This window comes from Manis pentadactyla, chromosome 10 (assembly GCF_030020395.1).
Source record: "Manis pentadactyla isolate mManPen7 chromosome 10, mManPen7.hap1, whole genome shotgun sequence".
Classification (NCBI taxonomy): domain Eukaryota; kingdom Metazoa; phylum Chordata; class Mammalia; order Pholidota; family Manidae; genus Manis; species Manis pentadactyla.
In genome coordinates, this window is record NC_080028.1 from 21,096,522 (window position 1) to 21,116,443 (window position 19,922).

The following is a 19,922-nucleotide window of genomic DNA, read 5'->3' on the forward strand; positions in this document are numbered from 1 at the left end:
TCATATATATAAATGCTGCAACCTAAGTTTTATTGAATTACTGTTAACCTCTTCCTATATTGTCTTTACTGTTGGTATTCTTTTGTCTTGCTAAAGCATAATTTTTATTGTCCTGATATGAGGTTATCTATCGATAGTGCAGAGGATTGGGAGTGAGTTTAAAAGGTAGCTGTTTTGTGATCTATAGTTGAATGAGCTCTTGGCCTTGATGGCATTTCATAAACATTTTGTTCCTACTATTTTACTCAAAGCACATTTAAAACTACAAAACAATTATTTCATTGTTTTTATTTTATTACATGATGGCCCTTAATTGCTTATCTGTAACCCAGTGGGTGAGCTATGAATACATATTTTCAATTAAGCCATGTTTGATATAATCCACAGCAGAAGGCCACCTTTGTCAAAACTAATAGAAGACAATAGAAGCTCCAGCTAAAATACTATAGTCTATCCATGAAAGAAATAAAAATACACTAAACAAAACATACATGCTGAGATTAAAAACATATATAGATTTGTGCAAAATTTTAGGCTCTGATCATATAAACAGGAAGGATATTTTCAAATCTAAATACAGCTATGGTGGAGTCTGGGCAGACTTTGCTTAATGTCCATAAGAACTTAAAGATGTTATTTGACCACTAGAACAATCCAGCCTAGAACAGGGTTCTGTGGACACAGTAAAAAATATGTTGGAAATTTTATCTGTCTATTATTTTTTAAAAAGTAATGCAGGGGGCTCATAGAAATCAGTATCACAAAGCAGTGTCAATGCTGTACTAATATCAGCTAACTACATAAATGCTAAGATGATCTTATTATTTTATTTTTCTTAATTTATCTTGGAATATAGAGGTACTGAGGAAGAGGCTTCATTGACAATTAATCACTATTAATTCACAATTAATCACTATTTTATATAGAGAATACTGTTTATACGACCAACAAGAAAAATGAAATTACTATTGTAATTATAGAGCTCAAATTGGCTTAAGCAAAAAGGTATTTTTCTAAAACATAAAATGTATTTTTAATACTTGCAAAATATGTAGGGGTATATCCAAAGGATTCAAGGGAAATTCAAGTTTCAGGTGCAGCTCGACCCTGAGGTCTCAAAGAGTTTACTAGGACCCAGCAACTTTCTGTTTCTCAGCTCTATTCACCTCTACGTTGGCCTCTTTTCAGGTTCCAGAGTGGTGTGTTTAAGACTGCCAACACCACCAATCCTGCCTTCACAATTTTATGCCCTGTGTGGATGACAGTGGGAAGGTCAGGTTAACAAAATTCTTGTTTTTAGTTTATTGTCCTGAATCAGGTCACGTGCTCAACCCTGAGTGAAATATTCTGGCCATGGGAGCATAAGTGGTGAGATGTATTAGTTATCTGTCACTGCATAACAAATTATCACAATATTTAGCATCTTAAAACAGCACACATTAAAAAAAAAAATATCAAAGTTGTTTGGCCAGGAGCCTAGGAATGGCTTAAACTAGGTTCTTTTCATGCATTCTCACAGTTTCAGTCTGTGTGTTGGCCTAGGGCTGGGGGCTGATCTGAAGGCTCAACTAAAGATCCACTTGCAAGCTCGCTTTTGTGATTATTGGCAGGATTCAGTTCCTTTTGGGCTGGTGGACTGAAGCCCTCATTTCCTGGGTGGCTGTGGCCACGAATTTTCCCCCAACTCCTTGTCATGGACTTCAACATGGCAATTTGTGTCATCAAAGCTGTCAAAGAAGAGCATCACCTAGTAAGGTGGAAGTCAGATTGTAATCTAATCACGGAATTTGTGAGGATTCTGTTGGTTAGAAGCAAGTTACTCAAGGGGAGGTATAATTGCATAAACCCATTAATACAACGATAAAAAAGAAACAGTGGGGCTAGTTTACAAGCCATCTACCATACCAGAATTGAATCATACGTTCATCCCTGAAGATGGTGTGCAACAAACTCTTTCCAAAGCACAGGAACTGAAAGTGAGTGAGGGGGAAAGGGCCCTGAGGAAAATTGGGGTCATTATCAGAAGAAAGGGATGGATGCTCTATGGTGAATACAACTATCCATAATAGAGTCCCAGGTTTAGCTCTGAGTTGTATAGAAAATAGAGAAAAAAGCTCTTTTTCTACCTCTGTGACTTTGAGTCATCATGAATCTCAATGTTTTAAAAAAATTACCTAATTATATGTTTATATTATGAGATAAAGATGTTTTGGTCGGTTGACTCAACATTTCTAAGTCAGCTCTATTCCTTTTTTATTTTGGGTTTATAGTATAAGTTTCAGCCAATGCCTCTATATGAAATAAGCTAAAATTTATGTATGTGAGGTTGCTGAGATTGTCTTAAGTGTGAAGGATTACACATGCTCTTGAGCTTCAAGTTTTCTCAAAATGGAACATTTTATGATTGCTGGGAAAATGAAGCAAAACTAAGCCTTTACCCCTGAATTTTTAGGATTTTAGTAAGAATTGAAATTAAGCATTAACCTTGAGGTTAAAAATATTTGAGAGGAAAGGGCATCTGTTTCATAGATATCATGGATTTACCAGTTGACTTTGTCAAGAGAACAAACAGGTCTCCATGGATAGGTATTTACCCTACACATGTGATTTCAGAGCAGTTAAAATTGTCAGGCAAAGATGAATAAATGAATTCAGTGTCACATCAGTTAAAGAATGATGGCTGTTAAATCTGACCCAGAGTTCCTTGGTGATTTCTTTAAAAATCATGGATTTTAGACAGTACTTAACTGACTCAGCAAATTGATTTCTTGAAATTTGTTTATGACTCAGGAACCAATTATTATGAACATTATTATTACGTGAATCATGTTTATCATAGGTAAATACTTATAGCTAATCATGTATAGTAATTTTTATTAATGCAAATGCTTTTATTATTTTCACTAATAAATATGCTATATGTCAAGTACTATTCTAAGCAATTTATAACATTAATCAGTTTTTAAATCTTCACAACAATCATCTTAAAAAATAATTGTGTTTTAATTTCCTTTTCACCACTTTGTAATGCATGCACAGAATATTGTAGTTTTGGTATTCTCCTTCTGGCCATCAGAGTGTTCAGTTTCCATGCTTATGAAGCTAAGTTTGAACCAATTAGACAAGGTCTTTGGTATGGGAGGAATCAACCCCCCTGTCTGACCTCTGCAGTCGAGACGTGTCAGGCTGATTTCCTTTCACAGGAACCCCAGTCAGCTATTGAAACTGGGCTTACTTTGGAATTTTTTAAGTGACCAAGGTATCTCGAATCCCCTCTTCTTAGAGTTGGTCACTTAAACTATTTACTTGGGTCATTTTGTGTATTTGTTTATAAGAGGTAGAGTCTTTCAGTCTTACTGTGACTCACTACTTCCAGTTTCTTCCTTTCATTATTTTCTCCTTCACCTCTGCCCAGAGGCAACAAAAATTTGATCATATCTCTCTGTTCTTGAGGAAGAAAATAGTTGAGTTTTTTTCCTGCGTACCCGTTTCTTGACTATCTGTCTCCTGCCTGCCTATCTTGTCCCATTTCCTGTGGCATTCCCCTCTTCAGATATGCATCTATAACCTTTAATGCAGCAGTAATGGATCATTTTAGTCACTTCTTACTCAAACGTATCTTTCCCTCATGCTAGTCCCTCTGCTTGGAATACCGTTGTACTAAGGTTCTCCAAAGAAACAGACAGGTAAGAGGAGATTTATTATAGGGATGGTTTCACATGATTATGGAGACTAAGAAGTTCCACAAACTGCTCTCCACCAGCTGGAGAACCAGGAAAGCCAGTGGTGTAGTTCAATGTGAGTCCAAAGGCTCAGGAACCTCAGGGGCTGTCAGTATAACTCCTGGGCAGAAAAGTCTGAAGGTCCAAGATCAGGAGCACCCGTGTCGGAGTGCACGAAGAGAGAGGGACATCTCTGCTCAAGCAGACACTAAACCTATCCTCTAATTTTTTGTCTTAATAGACCCTCCATTGAGTAGATGATGCCCTCACACATCGGTGAGGGTGAGCTGCTTTATTCAGTCTACAGATTCACATGCTAATCTCCTCTGGAAACACCCTCACAGGCACACCCAGAAATACGTGTTTTACCAACAACCTGGGCATCCCTTAGTGCAGTCAAGTTAACACAGAAAATTAACCATCACTACCATCTTTTATTTGCCTCTCAAACTACTAAATCTTCAAATCACAGATTACATAAACTCTTCCGTGCGCTCTCTGCACAAACCAAGGGAAGCATCATTCCTTCCTCCTATAGTGTGTATATTGTGAACATCTCTCCATTACAGCGATATCATCAAGCATGGTAATTTTCTCCCCCTTAGACATAAGGTCCTTGAGAGCAGGACAGGTTTTTTTCCTCTTCTGTGCCTAACACGATGACTGGCACAAAAGAGTCCTCAGTGACTTAAAACTATAATCCGCTTCTTCTCGGAAAAGATTTAAACATTTGCCAGAAGCTTTAAAAGAAGGGAAAAAGAATGAAATCAATGGAATTCCTACTTTTTTCCAATCAGGTATGGCCTGTATGTATTTTGTTGTCTGCTAGATTTTAGCATTTTAAGCTTAAATTTCACTTCCTATTTTAGACCATATCCCAGCACATAAGCTGTCAGACCTGTTTTGTAAAGGCTGATATTTCCTAACTGCTCCATGAAGTTTTCAGTTCAAAATAAAATTCAAGTCCTTAGGGAAAACTGTATCTGAGCTCCTGACTTGCTTAGCATTTAAACACCAAAGCATGATCTTCAAAGCACAAAATCTTGGCTTTATGATCCAGAACTCTGTTGACCCACAATATTCCACAATTCCTGGAATGACTCATCCCTTTCCTTCTTCTGTCGTCTGCCACCTCTGCTTCACCTTTCTATTTTTGCATTTCAGAATGGCTGTCCTTTTATCAGTCAAGGAAGTGTTGTTCTTACTGCATTGCTTCTTTTCCTGTAAATTTTCATTGTCAATTTCTCTCCATAAAGAAATGGATATGTAGTTTATAATTCTCAGCTCAGAGGACATTTCAGATTGGAAAAATGAGATTCTAATACTTTTTAGTTAAAAACAGAATTGTTGGTCAAGATCTTTCTTACATGGTCCTATAAGAACGAACACTGTTCATTCCTGGTTCCTACACCTGTATTTCAAGATATAAAAGACAGGAAAGCAGGCTCACATAGAGACTAACACTGCAGTTATTAGTTGTATGTGCAATCTCTCTCCCAAATGTAGGCATAGCCTTCTTAAAAAGTTTAGGGAGCTCTTTTGCCAGTCTCTCCAAAAATAACCAGTCTTTATTTGGAATATATGTTCATTTTGTTAACATATATTTTATTAATTATGTTAATTATGAAGTTAGGAATAAGATTTATCCCTCTTGCCATGCCTTGCCCCACCTCTTTCCTCTTTTCACCTTTAGATGGATGTGAAGACCAGGCTGCTTGGTGCTGAAGGCCTGGCTGTTGGCTCATGTTAGATGGGACAAAGCCCCCAGCGGCATGATGGGTTTTGGGTTTCTGATCACTTCACAGTACGATGAGCTTCCTGCTATTATTTAGCCAGACTGCTTACCCCATGCATTTTTGTCTGTCTGGAATAAAGAGAACTGAGCACAGAAAAACACTGATGGTTCAGAACCAGTCACTTTGATGGACCGAGTGAACAACACAAGTGTCCATTCTACTTACAGTAAAGATAATACATCCCTAGCATTTGAATGGCTCTTTATAGGTTATTGTCATTTTTCACATTTGTTATTTTGTATCAGCTTCAAATAAAAACCAAAAGATAAGCGAGGTAAGGTGTCAGCTCACTTTACCAATGAAGAACTAAGCCCCAGAAATTTGCCCAAGCAGAATGGTACTCTTTCTATTGTTCCATGTGCCATCTCACAGCAATTGTTTACGTATGGAGAACAGCCAAGATTCCAACCTAGACAGACTGGCTGCAGCGTCTGGCCTCTTAACCGCCATGCTGTACTCTCCCTGGCTGGGGCAGCATCCTTCTAGACACACATTCCAGGTGTCCACGTAATGCAGGCTGGAAGGGCTGAGCACCCGTGTGGAAACAACACTGAAGCTACAGTCTCTTAGAATCACAGCAAAGCCCTTTGTTAGAGTGAAATAAAAATATCCAAGTGATAAGATGTCCCCTTCTCCTACCTCTCATGAGTCCCTCCTGCTTTTTCTCGTTGCTTTCACTTCAGAACCATTAAAATAGTGAATGTAAGATGAAGGGGCAGGAGAATAAACAGAAAAACTGGGAGACCCTTTAAAACAAACCTGCTGACATGTATATGGGTGAACATTCTCCCTCCTGGAAAAGACAAGTTTCCTATGCTGTGCGTCTAGAACAGAAAAGCAAAATAGAGTGGTGGCCAAAATCTTAGGCTCTGGAGCCAGGCTCTCAGGGGTCTAGTCTAACTGGGTGAATTTAACCAACGTATGACCTCTCTGTATCTTATTTTCCTCCCCTGTAAAGGGAGATAATAACAGCACTGGGTTGTCATGAAAATCATACAAGCTGATACATGTAGAACACTTCAAAGTAAGTGCATGTTGGCTATTATTTTACATCATGAGATAAAATACTTAAAGGTCTGAGAGATGAGGTGCTTAATACATTCTAGCTTCCTTCCTGTATATGTGGTTTAGATCACTCACCTTCTTTAAAAAGTATGTGCTATATGTCAGTTACCTTGGTGCTAGGATAAACAAGGATTTATTACACTTTTGAGGGTTTATCCAGTTTCTTTTTTAAAAAACTCTGGTCCGAAAGCTCTCCCTTTTCTCTTCCTAAAGCCATTTTCCTACTTAACAAATTTGATAACTGCCCCCTCTTCCAAATCATTTTATATACCTTTTCTGTCTCATCAGTTTCTCCTCGGAGAACCTACTGAAATAGCACCAGGTTTCTCTTTTGCTCATGGAAACTGGCATCACTTAAGCAGTTTTTTCTAATTCATTTATCTTCTCTTTACAGTCACAAGAAGTCATGTTTCTAAGTTTTAAGTCTTCTCATCTGAAAATGACATTTTCTAAGTGGTAAACCAGTTTTTTCCACTAGCCTAAAAATTGCATTTGTGCAGGAATATTCAAAGCTCTATCCCCACAGCCCAGCAAAATGCTTGGAACAAGAGGTACGTTATAAATATTTGTTGAAGACAACATTTGTTCAGTCAATGCTGAAAGAATGAATAAAGTATAAAAAGTATCCTCCTCTCTGATTAACTGGAACCTAATTAAGAGATGTCTGAAATTAATCAGAGCATTAGTTGCCTTCTACTTTTAAATGAGAATATTAATTTTAGAAACCTAAACTGATATCATGGGTTTAATTTAATACAATTGTAACAGTTTTCAAACTAATGTCCTGGAGTGAGCACACATTTATCTCAATCTCTTAGGTCTTCCATGGCTACACAATATACAGTGAGAACAGTTAAGAACCTGTTAAAGTTAAACTAGGGCTCTACCCTCCCAGTCCCACCTTGTCATTACAGTACAGAGCGGGAGCTTAGCCTTTAAATTTCCTGCCTCAAATTCTCTTTTCCTAGATACCAGAACATTTCACTCCCTCACTACATTCAGGTCTCTGTTCAAATTTCATCTTTTCAGAGATGCATTCTCTGACAGTTCTTTCTAAAATAGGTCACTTCCCTCCCCCATCATTCTTTATTTCCTTTCCCTACTTTATTTTTGTTTTAATGTTTTAACCTAAGCTTATTTAGGTATAACTGCCCTACAATGAGTGTAGAGTTTGATGTTCTACATAGGGGTAGACCTGCAAAACCATCATCACAATCAAAAATAAATGTCCATCATCTCCAAAAGTTTTCTCCCATCACTTTGTAACTCCCCCAACTCCCCTTCCTCCCATCCCCAGGTAGCCACACTCTATAGATAAGTTTACATTCTGTAGAATTATATATAAATAGAATCATATAGAATGTTGTCTTTTTGAGCATGTCTGGTTTCTTTTACTCTGCAAAATTATTTTGACATTCAGCCATGTATTGCAGGCTCCAACTGTTTATTTCTTTTTATTGCTGAGTAATATTCCATTGTATGAATATACTGCAATTCCTTTATCTGTTCACCTGTTGATGGACATTTATGCTGTTTCAAGTTGTTGGCTGTTACAAATAATGCTGCTATGAACATTCATGTACAAGTCTCCATATGATAACACACTTTTCATTTCTTGTACGTAAATACGCAGCAGTATCATGGCTGGGCCACATAGTGCATGTATATTTGACTTTTTAAGAATCTATCAAACTATTTCCAAAAGTAGTTGAACCATTTTGGATTCCCACCAATAATATGTGAAAGTCCCAGTTGACTTACATCATTTGTCAACATTTGGTGTGGTCAGCCTTTCTAATTTTAGATATTCTAAGTATCGCATTATGGTTTTCATTTGTGTTTCCTAACACCTAATGACATTGAACAACTTTTCATGTGCTTATTTGCCATATATGTGTATATATATATATCTTATGTGGTGAAGTGTCTGTTGAAATCTTTTACCCATTAAAAAAATTATTTATTTGTTTCATTATTACTGAGTTTTGAGATTTCTTTATATATTCTGGGTACTTGTCTATCATCAGATGTGATTTTCAAATGTTTTCTTCCAGTCAGCAGGTTTGTCTTTTCATTCTCTTAACAGTGTCCTTCAAAGAGCAGAATTTTAAAATTTTTGATGAATTCCAATGATAATTGTTTTGTTTAAAGTTATGCTTTTCATACCTAACCATGGTTTCGTTTAGAATTGTGCTTTGGGTAGAAGGCCTTTCCTAAAAAATTTTTCCTAAATTTCTTCTGGAAATTATAGTTTTATATTTTACATTTAGATCTATGATACCTTTTGAACTAAGTTTTATCTATGTTGTGAGACTGAAGTAAAATCCACTTTTTATATCCCAGTTATCCCAGCATCATTCATTGAAATGTCTCTTCTTTCTCTACAGAACTGCCTTTCACCTTAGTCAAAAATTGATTGCTCCTCTGTGTGTCAATCTATTTCTAAACCCTCTGTTCTATTCCATTGATTTGTTTGTCTATCTTAACACTAATATCCCACTGTCTTGATGACTATAGCTTTGTAATAAGTAAACTCAAATAGTATGCCTTCTCCAACTTTGTTCTTTTTCAAAGTTACTTTGTTTATTCATGGCATTTTTCATTTCCATATAAATTTTAAGAGAAGCTTGACAATTTCACACACACACACAAAGCCTCCTGGTATTTTGACTGGGATTACGTTGCATCTATAGATAAATTTGGGAAGAACTGACATGTTAACGATGTTGAGTCCTACAATCCATGAATACGATGTATCTTTCTACTTATTCAGATATCATATGATTTCTTCCAGCAATGCTTTGTAATTTTAAGTGTACAGGTCTGGCACATCTTTTGATATATTTATTCTTTAGAATTTCATGGATTTGATGCTATGATAAATTATGCTATTTTTAAATTTCAAGTTCTATATGTTTACTGCTAGTATATAGAAATACAGTTTATTTCTGTGTATTGATTTTATATCCTTTAACTTTGCTAAACTCACTTATTCTGTTAGTTTTTATGTGGATCTCATAAAATTTTACACATAAATAATCATATCATATGTGAGCACAGTTTTACTTCTTCCTTTCCAATCTGGAAGCATTTCATTTCTTTTTTATGACTTACTGTGCTGGCTAGAACCTCTTGCACAGTGTTCGATGGGAATGGTGAAAATGGACACCCTTCTCTTGTTTCCTGAACTTAGGAAAGCATTCAGTCACAGTTAAGTGCAATGCTAGCTGCAGATTGTTTATAGATGCCTTTTTTGGGTTTGAGAAATTCCTTTTAGTGTGCTGAGAATTTTTTGAGGAACGGATGTTGGATTTTGTCAAATGACATTTTTCTGCATCTCCTAATATTAGTTAATATGGTGAATTACAGTAATTGATCTTTGAATGTTAAAGAAACCTTATATTATTGGTATAAGCCCAACTTGGTCATGTAGCATTATCTTTTATATGTTAGTGAATACTATTTTCCAAGATTTTGTTAAGAATCTTTACCTCTATGTCCATGACAAACATTGGACTCTAGTTTTCTTTTCTCATTATGTCTGTGTCTGCTTTTGGTGCCAAAGTAATGCTGACCCCCTAGCATGAATTGGCAAATATTCTTTTTAAATTTCTGCAAGAGTTTGTGTAGAATTGGTGTGTTTTCTCCCTTATATGTTTGGTAGAACTCACCGTTGAAGCCACGATGAGACTTAGAGTTTTCTTCGTGAAAGATTTTAACTATAAATACAGTTACTTTACTAAATAGGGCTATTCAGTTACGAAGTTCTTCATGAGTCAGCTTTGACAGTTCAAGTTTTTCAATAAATTTGTCTAGTCATCTAAGTCGTTGAATTTATTGGCATAGGTTATTCATAATAGTCTTTTGTTATCCTTTTAAATATCTGTAGACTCTTTAGGAATGTCACTTTTCTTATTCTTGATACAGTAAATTATGTATTCTCCTTTTTTTTATGATTAGCCTGAGTAGTGTTTTATCAATTTTATTAATTATCACAAATACAAGCTTTTGGTTTCATTGATTTTTCTGTACTGATTTGTCTGTTTTCTATTGAATTTATTTCCTCTCTATCTGATCTTTATTTCCTTATTTCTGTTTTTTTTTTCCCCTTTTCTCTTAGGGTAGATGCTGAGGTTATTGATTTGGAAAGGACAGTGGTTGTCAATGAATTGTTACAATAATTAAATCCAAATGGATTAATGGATAAACTGGGAGTGTTCAGCATAAACTTCAATAAGAGCTTATTAAATAGAAGGAATATACTGTAAGGAAAATTTTGATACAAAACTTTCTAAATGATTATCAGCTAAACCTAAGAATTGGCTGGGAATAGGACAAATAAGTAAAGAAAAGCACTCGAGATTACAACTATGATTGCAGAAATGGAAGAAGAGAAAAGAGGAAATATTTTCAGTCTAATTTTACTTGTGTAGGAGGGAAATAGTGTCTTTGAATGGGAAAGAGTTGATATCTTATTTTTAAATAATCCTCAAATAGTATATGTTTGATAATTCAAGCATGGAAAAATAAGGTAATTCTGAATGGAATAGAGAAGTATAACAGAATCTCAAAGTTAGAAATGGAAAAGCAGAATGAATAGGAATGTCACCAGATCAACAAAAATGAAGAAAAGGAGAATGAACAAACAACAATGTAAATAAAAATAAACATAAAATAAGATCGAGTGATTACAATCAAGCATGACTGTATGCTAAAATGCCTTTGTCCATTAAAATGCAGACCATTAGATTGGTTTGTTAAATTCCAGAATAAAATATAAATAAATTATAGGCTTTATGACAGGCACATTTTTTAAGTGATCATTTTAAAAGGTAGAAATAATGAGGTAAACACCAAAAACATGATCCATAAAAGGAAAAAACTTATAAATTAGACTATATCAAAATTAAAAACCTAGTTCTGCAGGAAGTTCTGTGAAGAGAATGAAATGACAGACTACAGACTGGAAGAAAGTATTTGCAAATCAAAAATACAACAAATGGCTTGTATCTAGAATATATAAAGAACTCTCAAAACTCAGCATATAAAACCAATTAATTCAATTCTAAAATGGGCAAAAGACCCAAACAGACATTTTACCAAAAAAGATATACAGATAGCAAATAAGCACATAAAAATATGTTCAACATCATTAGCCATGAGGGAAATGCAAATGAAAACCACAATAACTTATCAATGTGCACTTATCAGAATGACTAAAAACCTCTTTAAAATAATGACTACACCCAATTCTGGTGAAGATGTGAAGAAATTGGGTCTTTCATATATTGCTCGTGGGAATGTAAAATGGTGTAACCACTCTGTAAAATAATATGATAGTTTATTATAAACTAAATATGTGTTTGTAATATGACCTAGTAATTGCACTTTTAGACATTTATCCCAGAGAAATGAAAACTTTATTCATAATAGCTAAAAGCTGGAAAGAACCCAAATGTCCATCAGTGGTTGAATTATTAAGCAAACTGTAGTATATCCATACAATGGAATATTATTGTGCAATAAAAAGAAATGAGCTATTGACAATACAGCATAACTGTTTGGATTTCAAGGGAATTATGAATGAAAAAAACAGTCCCAAAGGTTACATACTATATGATTCCATGTGCATAACATTCTTGAAATGACAAAATGATAGAGATGAAGAAGATATTAGTGGTTGCCTGGGGTTAAGGGATGAGAGAGGGAGGGACATGGCTATGGCTATAAGGACAGCAGAAGGGATCCTAGTGGTGGCTCTGTCTTTATCTTGACTGTGGAGATAGTCACACAGTCTACACATGTGATAAAATTACATAGAACTAAACACATATTCATACACATACATTATACACACACACACACACACACACACAAATAAGGGCATGTAAAACTGGTGAAACCTGAAAAAGATCAGTGAATTTTATCAATGCCAATCCCCTGGGTGTGATATCATTCTATAGTTTTATAAGATGTTACTATTGGAAAAAACTGGGTGAAGTCTATACAGAATCTTTCTTTCTTATTACTGTATTGTATTCTACAATTATCTTAAAGAGTTTTAAAAAAAAAGAGAAGAAGAACTGGACATAGAGGTTTCAGGCAAAGAACTGAACAAAATATGGTTCATCCACATTGTGGACTATCATGTTATTTACAAGAATAAATTGGAGGTTTCATTTACTTGTTAGAATTTCCATAAGGCTTTGTTGAATGAGAAAAGTAAGGTTCAAAAAAATGAGTATAATATGATTCTATTTTTGTGAAACCATGTCCAAAAATACCCCCTTGCATGCATATCATATACATATGCATGTATATTTGTATATATCTCTGCATGGAGAAGAGAGAGGGATTTGGCAATGAAGATACACACTAGTATGTGGACATGAATTACCTTGGGGGGCAGATGGATGACACATATGGTAGGGAGGGCCTGGGGAAAGGAGTAACCAAGAAAAATGAAAAAAAAGAAAAAAAATAAGGAAAGCACTAAAAATGCCAATATATTTAAAACAATAGCAAAGTATACCTATAGGCAATTATGCTATGTGTGTTGTGTTCTTATAAATTTAAAGAAAATTTCAGAATTATTTTTATTGTTTTAAGTAATTGTAAATTTATTGAGCTATAATTTACATATCATTCAATCCATCCATTTAAAGTACACATTCAGTGGTTTTTACTGTATTCACAGAGTTGTACAACTATCCCTACAGACAATTTTAAAACATGTTTATCACTCTAAAAAGAAAACCTGTGTCTGTTAAGTCACTCTCCTTTTACCCCCAGTCCTATCTCTCTAACCCCTTAATCTACATTCTGACTATAAATTTATCTATTTGAATAGTTCATATAACTGGAATCATATAATACATGCTATTTTGTAACTGACTTATTTCACTTAGCGTAATGTTTCAAGGTTCATCTATATTGTAACATCTATCAGCAATTCATTTCTTTAATTGCCAAATAATATCCCAGTTTATGGAAAATCATATTTATAATCATAAATAAATATATTTATCCATTCAAGGTACAGCATTGCCCACATGCACAGTCATCTAGGCTGACAGTAGTTTAAGCAGAATTTTCTTTTTCTCTTCCCCTAATCTTCCTGTTAAGTTGTCTTTCTCATTTGGTATCACACCCAGCTATTAGGCTACTCTAAATACCAGCTGATTCCTCTCCTGTTTTTAACAATTCCCTGAGATATGAGTTGTTCCGGAGTCTGGTCTGATTAAATTTGGGCAGGTGTAGTTTTTGAGACCATTCTTGGAAGCTTGTTCTGACTCCAGGAGTGCATTTCTTAACTCTCTCTTTTCCTGGTCCTCTTAAACTAGCTAGCCTACAGTTTAGCTTGTTGTCCTAATGGAACTACTAGTCTCCTTTTAAATTGCTTACCACAAAAATCTCCATTGTTTTAATCATAACCTTAGGCTTGAACTTCCTTACACTATTTCAAATAAAGTCAGTTCCTTGGAGAGAGCCTTATAGCTCCCTGGACCCATGGATTGATGTAGCGTGACTGACTCCCCTTCGGCAGAATCTTTGAACCGCTGCTCTGGGCGCTGGGCAAGGATGGTAGCCTCTGCTCTCCTCATCTTCTCAGCTCGCCTTTCTGGGCAGGGAATCTCAGCACTTCAAGCAAGCTGGCCTGAGGGAGATCAGGGCCTCACTGTTCTCAGCCTCTCACAACCAGGATAGGGCCCCATTTATGAATGGGGGGGCTGGGTGGACGAAGGGAGCCCATGGCCTCTCAGCCACACTCACCGAGAAGGTAGCCTGTGAAACCTGGGGAGTTAGAAGGAATGAGAAATGCTGCTGGCCTGCTCCTTTTGGTGAGATGCCATGTCCTTTGGATGCACGCTGAGGAGAGAGGGAGTTGAATTCTCTTGGGCACATCCGCCCAGAGTTCAGAGTGTAGCATCTTTCTAGTCGAGCTGGGAGGAAGAGAGAGAGGAACAAGTCACGGCTCAGGGGCCAGAGACTCTTGTTCTTACCAACTTTTAGTAGATCTTCTTGAATAAATATTTTTTTCAGTCTCTGTATATTTTAGGATGGTTTCTAGAGACTTTAAAAGATTGTTTTATTTTATTTAATTTTTTTAATGCAGTGTTTACCAATTATGTTTGTTTTGCTGGGGATAGGGTCCGTGGAGCTCCTCAGGTTGTCATTCTGGAAGTGGAACCCCCGGAACTGTTCTTTTTAAAGATTGTGCCAAAGAAAATTCCTGGTTTCATCACATACTCTGAGCTTTCGTTTCCTTATCTAAAATGGGGCTCATAATCTACACCGCCCTTTCTAGGATATTGTCGCCCTAAATACCCGTTAATCACTGTTTTCCCTTCTTCTTATCTCACTTTTGGGACCTAGAGAAGTTCTAGATGTATAAAGGTGACTGCCCAAAATGTGTAGCTGTGCTTTAAGCATTTTAAGACTCCAAAGAAGTATTTCAAGTAAAGTGAGAAATATATCTAAACACTATTTAAAAAGTGATCTTCAGACTCGAACCAGGGTGCTGCTAGAGGTTTGGTTCCCGAGGAGCCACTTTAACAAGACCACAGACAACAGGACTCGAGTTCGCTCGTTTCTTCTCCTCTCTCTCCCTGCCCCCTCCCCCACGTCACTCGCTCCCCAATCAGTTCCCTCCTGCATTATAAACTTTCCCCAACATGTGAGAATTATTGAGCAGAAACTGAATGAATGGTTAAAAAATAATAATATTCAATCAGTCTATATAAAGATTTGTAATTAGTTACCAGTATTCTTTCTGAGCTACATTTAGCCCTCTGGACCTTAAAACAACCCCTACATCTCTCTCTCTCTCTCTCTCTCTCTCTCTCTCTCTCTCTCCACTTCTCTGTCTCTCTCTCTCAAGAAATGAAAATTTCATGAAGCCATTTCCAATGTCATTCCTTTAATAAAGATGCTTTAATGCCTAGGGTGTGTGTGGCATTCTTCTCCATACTTAGTGTCTGGTATGCATCCTAAAAGATGAGATGGGATTTGAGGAGCTTGCCAGTCAGCATATGTCTTACCAAAACATTATTGTCACATTTGCTCAATCTTTGTATAGCATATCTACCAACTCATCACTTAAAATGATCAGGAGGAACGATGTGAATGTGACTCTACTAAAGGCTGTAATGTATAGTTACCTTTAACTCCACCTAGTACCAGCTTTAGAACTGACCAAGGACAAGTGGTGTATTATTTTCAGTTTCTCATAGAGGTAATGTTGAGCAGCCAAAATCCCTTAAAACTGATTCCTAAATGGAAACAAACTTTATGGACTTCTTAAAAGATCTAGAACCAATCAGCAATAAGTTATAACCAAGTAAAAAAGAGGATGAGGATGGCAAAAATCCAGACCTGAAAATTCTATTTAAAACCTAGCTTTCTTCTTTCAAATAAAGAAGTCAGAGACTTGGGTTAGAATTTTAAAAACAAACAATTTCTTTAAACCTGAATCTAGGAGAACTTTATGTAGTTCGGATTGTGAAATGAAAATTCCATTATTTAATTGAGCAGGTGCACTGAATCCTTACAACATGCAATATTAGCAAGACATATTTCTACATTCAAGAAATATCTTTTCACAAATAACTATAATGTTAGACAAAAAACATGTGATATAATAAAGGGTTTAAGAATGTCACAAGACAGAGAAGAAAGAGACTTATTCCTCTTAGAGGGGTCTAGAAAAAGAAATGTCATCTGATCCAAAACCAAGGAAGGGATAGAAATAGGGACACAATAAAATAAAACCAGCCCGAGTACATTATAGAGAACAGCCAGTAATTGCACCTGACTGGAGTACTAAGGAAAGGGAAATAAAGGCAGGCAATTTGCAATAGATCACAAGACCCCAAAATGTCACCAAGTGAGTTGAGAGCTTATTTTGAAGCTAACTGAAAACCATGGAGGGGTTTTGAAAGAGGGAATAATAATCAAAAGTGTGTCTTAGAGATATTATTCTGACACCCACATATAAAATAGATTATAAAATATCAAGTAGGAAGACCAATATAGAGGCTATTGTTGCATCAGGCCAGGTGGGCTGAAATTAAGCAGAATCAAAGTAGGGGGTGGTTCTGTAAGCCTGAAACAGGAAGTAGAATTAAGGGGACAGATGCAAGAGACACTGTACTGAGGGGTGATTAGAACTTGGGAACTGACGACCGCAGTGAAAGAGGGAGCACAAGACGCTTTGAAGTTTAATGTCTGTGTGCCAGGGAGGTTGACAAAGTTCTTAAAAAGAGAAAGAAACAGAGAAAGATAAGGTTTGGTGAAAGAAGAAAAATGATACTTCATTTATTCAATAAATATTTATTGAGCACTTACTGTGCGCCTGGCGCTGGGGGGGAATGAGACTTATCTGTAATTTTTAAAACACTTTATGTGGAAAGGTACTTCCCAGTCTGTGCGAGTCCAGAGGCAGAGCAGGAGCCAGTGAGGAGGAGTCAGGCAGGAAGTACACAGAGGCTTCTGGATAAGTAGTAAGAGCTCTGTTACAGGCAGTATTCAAGCCTAAGCTGGAGGATGTTCTTCTAGGAACGCTGTAACCAGGGATTCCTGGGCTAAGAGGGAGGCTAGACTAACCTTTCTGCAAGTTCTCTCCCAATCTTAAGCAAGAGTCTATTCTTCCTGATGACCTAGTCCTACCGGTTCTATTATTAATCTCTGGTTTCTCTCCATTATTAAATAAATTACTCAATCTGTCTGCCATTCAGTAAAACTCACACATTTACATCTGTTGGTCTTGAATTATTTTTGGCTAGGGCTCTTCTGTATTAAAAAAAAATTCTACCCAGTAACATTACCTTTATAGCTAATTTAGAATGGTAACCCTGGTAGATCAGGTTATAAATATCAGAAAGGAAAAGGATTTCTTGTGCCTAATAATATTTTTGTTTGGAAGAAGCCGTGCAAATGAAAACTGAATTATCTTGACTTCAAAAATTGCAGTGCAGTTTCTGTATTTTGCAGTAATTCAAAAGGAAAAAAAAATTCTCACAAGGAAAAAACAATCTCAGAGAGGTTCATTTTGATACAGCCTGGTAAAGAAAAAGAGTAATTATTCTCCGAACCCTGTTAAGCTTTAGAAACATTTATCTATGCTGCATTTTAAAAAGAAGAAGAAAGGAAAGGGAAGAGAAAGAAAAAGGGAACCTGGCGTGAGCTCCGCTCTAAGCTATAGTTAAAGCTTTGCATTTCCTGGTGTCTTTTGAAACGTAGAATTCCACAACAAATAGCCCTGTAACGTATAACCAGTATGAAGACTCAATTCAGATTTAAGCCCTTTGGTTTGCTTTTGAATCTTGCTATTTTCTGCCATTTGTTTTGACTGCTCTCATCACTCAAGATTGACGCTTGGATGGGTGTGTAGGAGGAAGCGGCAGCAGGCTTACAGCTTGCAGACAAAAAAAATCTGCCTTATCTGATGGCTATTATTGAAAATGCGAGGTGTAGCCTGGGCTGGGTAATGAAGGGGAGCGAGCGAGGGGGAGCAAGGAGCATGGAGCTGCATACTGATGAGTGTAGGAGTACTTGATAAAAAGAATTCTGGCTGCTGGCCGTGCACTGCTCGCTGTGGAGTACTCCAACAATCACACAGAACGCAGACCAGCCTAAGCTGACAGCTTGATATGTCTTCTTCTGCTGCCTGGTTTTGGGGGCTGTATGACGTACCGGTCGGTAGTAAAGATTAATATGTAAGAAATGTGGAGCTAGGATCAAGTCGTACTCCACAGCCTGCCTGGCAAACTATGTTTTACTTCTGACTTTGCTCTCTCGCTGAGAACATTAATCTGTCAAGCTGGCGGGCTCCTTTGATAGCAACTTTCCCAGGAGCATGATGTGGCAATGCCACCTCTCAGCCCAGGACTACCGCTATTACCCCGTGGACGGCTACTCCCTGCTTAAACGCTTCCCTCTTCATCCTCTTACAGGACCCAGATGCCCTGTCCAAACTGTGGGACAATGGTTGGAAAGCATTGGGCTACCTCAGTACGAGAACCACCTGATGGCTAATGGATTTGACAATGTGCAGTTTATGGTAAGACGCTCTCTGTGTCCCCGGAGCTGCCTTTTGTCTGTCTTTGCTTCTTATGTGTCTTACACTGCTCAGAGGCAGCCTGATTTGCACCAAAACTGGTCAATTTTATGTATGTAACTGCATCAGAAAATCGGATGCCCTCAGGACTGAACTTACCGTGTACATATAGACACTTGCTGAAAAATGAGATCTATAGGTATCCATATACATATGTATTATATGAATGAACCGGTGAGAGTACTATTTATAGGCAGTGAAAGAAGATTAACATTTCTTTTCTCCCTGTCATTCTTTGTGTGATTTTTATAAATCTGTAACCTCAGAATACCCAGTTGTATTATAGCACTTTTCAGTTAATTCTGGATTCCTAAGACATATTATTTCATTTGCTCATCAGCATTTAGTGATTACTTAGACAATTTGTTATGTTTACGATGTGAAGATCTTTTTTTTTTTTCCTTGATAATTGTTCAATAAGCAGTTTAAATTGTGTGGACGACCTTTAGTTGATTAGCAAACTGCTTCAGACTGTCAGTTGTGGAGAGTATTCACTTATTTATACATGCTGACTGAAGAGCAATGAAGTATTGTTTATTACTTTAGGTAGAAAACAAACACTCCCATCAATTAATTGTCAATATTTAGACTGAGAGGCTGATGGACTAAGTACATTCTTGTACTTCTGAATACCGGTCTGCATGCAGTCTAAACCGTGTGTGTGCAAACTTCTCACTATGATGAATATAGGTGAGGAGGGAGGATGGGGAGATGTGCAGACCCATAATACAGCTTTCTAATCATTTACATACCTCCCCCAGTGCTCATCAGTTCCCCTTGTTAAGCTACGTCACAGTCCTTATTACCTTTCCTTGCTTTTAAGTTCCCATCACACATATTACGGATCCCTAAATTTAGAGAGAACTACAGAATATTGGCATGTAGCACACAAGTGACTTGTAGAAATAATAGCTATTTCTAAATAAAATGCTGGGACTGACACCTGCAGCTTAATATTACTAGAACTGAGAGCAAAATACTAAGAGCTAGATGTGTCTTTTTATTTCCATTTGAGATTATTTTTCTCCAAGCCTGACTTGACTGTTGTACATTTGACAATTATTCAAACTGTTTAAACTTCTGCATCTTCTCCCATGAGCTTTTTTTAAAAAGCTATGTAATTGTATAAAGACATATGAGCTCTAAGTAATTGTGTATCCAGAACTCTTCATGAATCTGTTTCTTTTTTCATAATGAGAGATGCAGCTACTATTATTTCTC

At 36.6% G+C, this 19,922-nt stretch overlaps 1 protein-coding gene across 8 annotated transcripts in view; it reads left to right on the top strand.

Moving 5' to 3' along the window:
* The window catches only part of ANKS1B (ankyrin repeat and sterile alpha motif domain containing 1B), a 1,001,987-nt gene that overhangs the window by 614,582 nt on the left and 367,483 nt on the right, over window positions 1-19,922 (top strand). For 5 of the 8 annotated variants that reach the window (XM_036891074.2, XM_036891080.2, XM_057486481.1 and 2 more), the window contains exon 15: window positions 18,538-18,644. In XM_036891074.2, coding sequence (XP_036746969.2) covers window positions 18,538-18,644 — 107 coding nt within the window. Of the gene's footprint in view, window positions 1-18,051; window positions 18,645-19,922 lie in introns of those variants that run through there. The other 3 variants (XM_057486484.1, XM_036891086.2, XM_057486486.1) reach the window with 3 other exon arrangements.